At 38.6% G+C, this 7,016-nt stretch overlaps 1 gene segment (V, D, J or C); it reads right to left on the reverse strand.

Moving 5' to 3' along the window:
- Positions 1-1,937: 1,937 nt before the first annotated feature.
- Positions 1,938-2,594, reverse strand: LOC110563401 (immunoglobulin kappa chain variable 6-17-like). The segment is given in 2 exon segments: positions 1,938-2,350; positions 2,535-2,594. Coding segments are annotated over 2 exon segments (462 nt in total).
- Between the last annotated feature and the right edge of the window lie 4,422 nt (positions 2,595-7,016).

Consider the following 7,016-nt stretch of genomic DNA (forward strand, 5'->3'; position numbering starts at 1 on the left):
TAAGATCAGAAGGAAGAAGAGGAAGACTCCCCCTATCAGTGAACTTGGGGAGGGGCATGCATGAAGAAGGGGAAGGGATGGTGGGACTGGGAGGGGAGGAGGGTGGGCTTTATGGTGGGATACAAAGTGAATAAAGTGTAATTAAAAAAATAAAAAATAAAAGGACCAATAGAGTTTACAGTAAAAAAAAAAAATCCTTTCCCCATCTGCAGACTGTCGTTTAGTTCTGACAACAGTGTACTATGCTTTACAGAAAAATTTCAGTTTCCTTTATGGATTTCTATCATACAGACTGTGTTATTGATGTTCTGTCCAAGAAGATTTTTCCTGAGCCAATGAGTTCTAGACTCTTCACCACTTTTTCTTCTAACCAATTTAGTGTGCCTAAAATTATGTTAAGGTCTTTGATCCACTTGGCTAAGACATATCTTAACAGATCTTGAAAGAAAAATTCTCCATGTCATGTGGCATAAAAAGAAACCCAGAAGAGCTAAAACAAATCTGTAAGATGAAGGACCTTTTGGAGGTATCACTATTTCTGATCTCAAGCTGTACTATAGACCAACTAAATAAAAACTACAAGGCACTGGAAGAGAAAAAGAATATAATATATCAATGGAATGGAATAGAAGACCCAGAAAGAAACCTACACACTTATGGGCACCTGATTTTGGACAAAGATGCCAAAACCATACAATAGAAAACAGATAGCATCTTCAATAAATGGTGTGGTCTAACTAGATATCTACATATAAAAAATTCAAATAGATCCATACTTATCACCCTGCACAAAACTAAAGTACAAGTGGATCAAAGACCTCAACATAACACCAGACACACTAAACCTGTTAGAAGAAGTAGTGTGGAAAAACACAACCAAAAAATCTGGGCCAAAGGGTCTTTTCTGAGACTACCATTCCAATCAAGGACCATGCATTTAGATAACCTAAAACCCCAGCACTGAAGTAGCCCATGGGAGCTCAGTCTTCAAGTGGGTCCCCTGTTCCTAGGGGAACAGGGACTGACTCTGACATGAACTCAGTGGCTGGCTTTTTGATCACCTCCCCCTGGGGTGAGATCAGCATTACCAGGCCTCAGAGTAAGACAATGCAACCAACCCTGATGATATCTTATAGGCTAGGGTCAGATGGAAGGGGAAGAGATCCAAACTATCAGTGGACTGAGGGAGGGGCATGGGAGGAGAAGAGGAAGGGGGGACAGGATTTGGAAGATATGAGGAAGGGGGGCATAGCTGAGATAAAAAGTAAAAAATAAATTGTAATAAATAAATAAAAATCAAATGCATATATGCTGATAATGCAATCCAGGTCTTTCATATTTTACAGCCTGCTATTATTGCAGCAATAAACTGTTTATGATACGGAAAAAAATTCATGGAATCAACGAAACCAAGAGATGGTTCTTTGAGAAAATCAACAAGAGAGACAAACCCTTAGCCAAACTAACTAAAAGGAGGAGAAAAACTACACAAATCTGCAAAATCAAAAACTAAATGGGAGACATAAATACAGACACTGAATAAATTCGAAGAATCATTAGGTCTTACTTCAAAAGCCCATACACCACAAAATTTGAAAATATAAATGAAATGGAGAATTTTCTTGATAGATTTCCTTTTCTAAAGATTGAGTATTCTTAATCTAAAGTAATAAACTCATGATGATGTATTCTTTGTAAATGATTTGAAATTCTATCCGATTTTTATACAGATTTATCATAGCCTGAAAGTATAACAAAGAGATAGGGAAAGCCACCATGACAGTGTACACTTCACTGATGCTTCTTACTTACACTATATCCTCTCAGTGCCACACCACAACTTCTAAATCTCTTAACTTAGCTTCTCCTTTTAATCTATACACACCAGTGTGCATAGTCTATGGAAGAATGGAGGATATTTATTAATTATTAATCAGTCATGCATAACAAATCTCAGGCAGAAAGAGGAAGTGTGCAGAGCCAGGGTTGCGTGTGGTGCAGGCAGCTGGTGAGACTCTCAAGGATGTTTGTGTTGGAGGTTGAAGCACTGTGGGAGGATAGGCATAATGCTGCTGACAGTAGTAAACTGCCAGGTCTTCAGCCTGCACACTGCAGATGCTGAGAGTGTAATCTGTCCCAGATTCACTGCCTGTGAAGCGATCAGGGACCCCAGTGTATCGAGTGGATGCATCATAAATTAGGAGTTTAGGAGTTTGACCTGATTTCTGTTGGTACCAAGCTACAGCACTATCCACATTCTGACTGGACTTGCAGCTTAAGGTAATCCTGTCTCCTACAGATGTGGTCATGAATTCAGGAGACTGGGTCATCACAATGTTTCCCTCAACACCTGCAACCAGAAATACACAATGAGTATACACATATGCACTCAAAGAGTTTCTAATACAAATGTTTGGATCCAAAATGCCTTTCCTAATGGCATTGCCTGAATACAATTGGATTCCTATACTAAATAGCAATTTCTCTACAAATGAATTATTTTGATCATATTCTAATACTCTTTAATGTCTCACCAGACATCCAGAGGAACAGGAATAGGTAGCCCCATGTCTGTGCCTCCATCTTGGTGCACCAGGCTGTCTGGTGCTTTTCAGGCCTCCATGCAAAGGCCTGGTTTATAAATTATGGGCAGCTGGGCTGGCTTGTATAGACCTATGCAAAGTAGTCATCAAATGAGAAAGTAAATAGCCAAGGTACTGCATAGTGAGAGAACACAGGTTAAAGCTGTAGCCAAAAATATTATCAAAGTGATTAACCAATCACTGGGGAAAAAAATTAAACATAGAAGCTCAGGGACCAACTTAAAAATCTCAATCTGCAAATATCAAGATGCACTTATGACAGGATTCTATTAAAAATCAAAAACGTTTAAAGCAAGTGAGTTTAATAGAAATAATACTAGAAAACCTTTGATTACAATCTTGAGGAAACAATATACTGATAAACAACAGCAGAAAGAAACAGGAGAAGCAGAAAGGAGAAAGGAAAGAAAGAAGGGGAAAGTAGAAGAGTAGGTGAGAGAAAGGAAAGAAGGAGAGTATGGAAAGAAGGAGAGGGAAATCTGGATTTTATACATAGGTAAAATTTATTCATAGGTAAAATCAGAAGTTCAATGAAGAAAAATAAGGTCATTTCTGGAACTTAAAGATTATCTACTTAAAAAATATGGATTGCTAATATGAAAAGAAAATTTTATTTCTAAACTACTGATTCCATAAAAATGAGAATGTTTTGTGTCAAATCACCTTTAAAATCAAACTATCAAAATAGACAAAAGTTGTGGAAAATAATTATATAATCTTGACTCAAATAGTACCTCCCATAAAAGATTAAAGGACATATTGGTCCTTGAATGCTCTCCTAGACTTTCAAGTCTAGTTTAGTGAGACAAGGCTCATTGATCTTTGGACAGAGAGGAGAGTGTTTACCAGGTTGTGCAGAGATAATAAGTTTTCTGGTTCAAACACTGGTTATCAGGCTGAGCTCTAAAGGTGTCTGTATTGTAGACTAATGCACTGAGGAGGAGACTGCAACAGCCTTCACAATAATAAAGTGTCACCTCTTCAGTAGGAATCCTGATGGTGCAGAAACAGCTCTCTGTCCTAGATCCAGGAGAGGTCAAGATGCCTGGGGGTTACCCAGGTGAGCAAATGGGTAGCCTTTCTCTGCTTTTGGTGGAATCAGGCTAAATAGCTGGTTGTGAGAGCTGCGTAGATACAACTGATTTCCAGCTGATGATGACCCTCTGTGCTGCAGACATGGCCAGGGAGGATCTCTACTTCCACCATTTTCCTCCACAAACTTTTCCTCTCTAGTTTCCCCTAGAAGAAGCCTACAGTTCATAGCTCCTCCTAGAGGTAACCACTGGAAATTATCTTAGCTCCAAGCTATGTTAGAGTCTTTTAATTTATGCACACAATCAATAGTGTATCTAGAATCCCGCAACTTGTAGTATATAGATGTGGTGGTAAGTTATAATCACTTCCAATCTCATTAGGTTTTACAACAGGATGGCTGGTGGGGGTGAGGCATGTGATAAAAAATGTGTTGGCTGGCATTCCTATCCATGTTCCTAAGATATTACTCCTATACCATTATGGACTTAACTTGTCACATTGTACAGTTTTAAGAGTCACACCTCTGCCCATTTTGGTGATGGGCGCCTATAATCTGAAAATTTGGGTTTCTGGCAGAAGAACAAGCATATTCCAGCAACCTATGTTAAATAGTTGATTCTACACAGAAACATAGCTAGATACATTATCAATATATATATGTACACACTCTTCTGTCTCCCATTGCATAGAATTCAATTAACATATACATATGTTGTCATTCAAAGGAAGTTAATGAGTAAATTTCCTATTCCTTATCATTGATGAGAAAGTAGTTAGTACTGTCAGTCAGACAAAAAAAATGAGGTGATAGAAAGTAAGATAAAAAGTGGATGAGCTGGTGGGGTATGTGACAGAAATAAAGGGATAGGAATGATTTCTCCAGGAGAAGCTATTTGGGAGCAGACCTGACAGAAGAGATTTAGCAGTTCAAAAGTGCAAAGAAGATCCCTTTAGCCATGCATAGTACACTGAGTTCATTTAAAGCAGAAGACATTTAATGAAAAGAGTCTGGGAAAGCTAATCCCGTGGAAGAAGCTAATATAGCCTGTGCATAGAGGCCAACGTATGAATGAGACTGTCTGATTTAGGAAATCTTTCCTTAATTTTGAGGTTAATGCTAAGTGTAATGAGAACCTGTGAGAAAATGATCACGGTGAGAACTTGTTTTCACTAGCTGCATGTTAGTCACGGTTGTGTTGACACACAAAGGAGGAGAAAATGTGGAGATTTGCTCTTTTCAGTGTGGAGTTACGAAAGCTGCTGCTTCAGACGCTGGCTGACAGGCTGAGCTCTAAAGGGGGATTTTATTGCAGCCTGGCACACTGAGGAGTCTACAGATGAAATTTTAAGATGTTTGTCCATCACTATATGAAACATACAGAATGGTATTAATGTTAATGCCCAGAAATGTAATCCTGTCCAAGAAACTATGTGTGGGTAGTCATGGGAACAAGGAAAAACGTACCATAGTTCAAGTGTTCATTTGTTTGCTTGCTGTCTTGTTTGTTTTCTGAATGGACATGGCATCAAACTGCTTTCAATGTCCTTTTATTTAAGCCCTTAGAATCATACTATTTTTACCATTCATCCTAAGAGTATCTTTTTACAGTAGAAAGTGGTTAAGACAGAGGCTCACAATTGGCCAAGGAACAGAAAACATGTGACTGGGGAGTAGTCATCCCAAAGGGAATGTCTCCCGCCCCAGATCTCAGGAACCTTCATGGAGAATAGACAGAATCCACATAAAGACCAGACACTGTGAACAAGGGCTGTGAGACAGGGCCTTGTGGGAATAGCTTTTCTGTTGTCCTCATGAGCAAACTGCCACAGCAGCAATTTGCACCACTTAACCCACCACCATTTCCTCATGCAAGGGGCAGGATCCAATGTGGTCTTATCCTTCACTGAAAGTCAATGAGTAAGTAAGAAATGACAGAGTAAGGACTTGGGGAGTCATTTTCTTGAAGAGTGTAGTCCATATTCCAGGAAATAATCAGAAGGAAAAATAAAGAACTGCAACTTGAAAAATCAATGGTATGGGGAAGACTTTTTTACCAGGAGATAGGGGAGGAAGATTAAAGGGAATGGGAGTGAAATGCTCAAAATCCAATATATAGATGCATGAAAATTTCAAATAAAACTTTTAAATGCAAGTTCTGAATAATACCCAGTTTCATAAATGCAATTGGCACACAATCAGTAATTAGAAACTTATTCTGATGTCATCCAGAAAGAACTCTCAATTTGCTGACGCAATATTCCTGACTCTGCAGTCAACACACTAACTTCAATGTGTGTGTTTAAACAGCAAGGCACATGTCTCTAAAAGAATTCAGCAGCAACATTACACAGTATGACCTCTAGAGTGGCAGGTTATTTGAGTGGATCTGATCAAATCACAAGACCCCTTATAACATAAATCAGACAAAAAGAAACAGATCAGAAAGACTGGTGATATAATTGGGAGTAGTTTAAAATACTAGCTTTCAATTAAAAAGAACCATCATGAGAAACAAACAAAAATAATACAGTCTAACAGCCACTCAGTGTATACTTCGAAAGACCATGAAAAGAGATCCCTGATGCTCCATTCCTACTCATGTAGAGTATCAGACTCAAGATTGGTGAATTGCTGTATTAATAACCACTTGTTACTCAAAAAAGGGAAATCAAAATACCACATGCTGTTAGAATATCAGAGATTGATATGGATGCCATCTTCTCACCAAGCCTGTGACCTGAGATGCTGCTGACATCCTAGGCATGGGCAGCAATGAGCTACAGTGCTCCTGGCTTCACCACTGTCGCCTGCCCATGCAAAGACAGAAGGCAATTTATGCCAGTGCTTCGCCTAATAGGCTTCCCAACCTTCCCTTGGTTCTCTCCATATTAATTTGCCTACTAGACAATATACAAATTTCCCAGGGAGACCCTTCTTTTCAAGAAAAACAAACAAACAAACCAAAAAAAACAACAACTCTGTTCTTCTGTTCTGCTCTAGCCTTCACTCTCATTTTCATTCATTCTCAAAATGAGTTTCCTACTGCCTAGCCTTGGATGATAATGCTCCTGATACCAAGAGAGATAAACGAAGAAGGAAAGCAGGTACTGTATAAGCTTCAGGGTTGGACTGCTTTCCCTGCTTCTTCTGTTCAATTATAAGATGAGAAAGATTTATCCTGAAATTGTTATGGAGTAAAATCCACGAGGAAAGACAAAAAGAATCTATTTAACTTATAATTAACCAACTTTCAGGGTGTTGTTTATTTATTTATTTGTAGTTTTTTAAATTGGAAATAGATTCTCTTTCTTGACAATATATCCTGATTATATTTCCCTTCCCTGTAATCCTACCAGTTCCTCCCTGCAGTTCCTCCC

Source organism: Meriones unguiculatus, chromosome 5 (genome assembly GCF_030254825.1).
Source record: "Meriones unguiculatus strain TT.TT164.6M chromosome 5, Bangor_MerUng_6.1, whole genome shotgun sequence".
NCBI lineage: Eukaryota > Metazoa > Chordata > Mammalia > Rodentia > Muridae > Meriones > Meriones unguiculatus.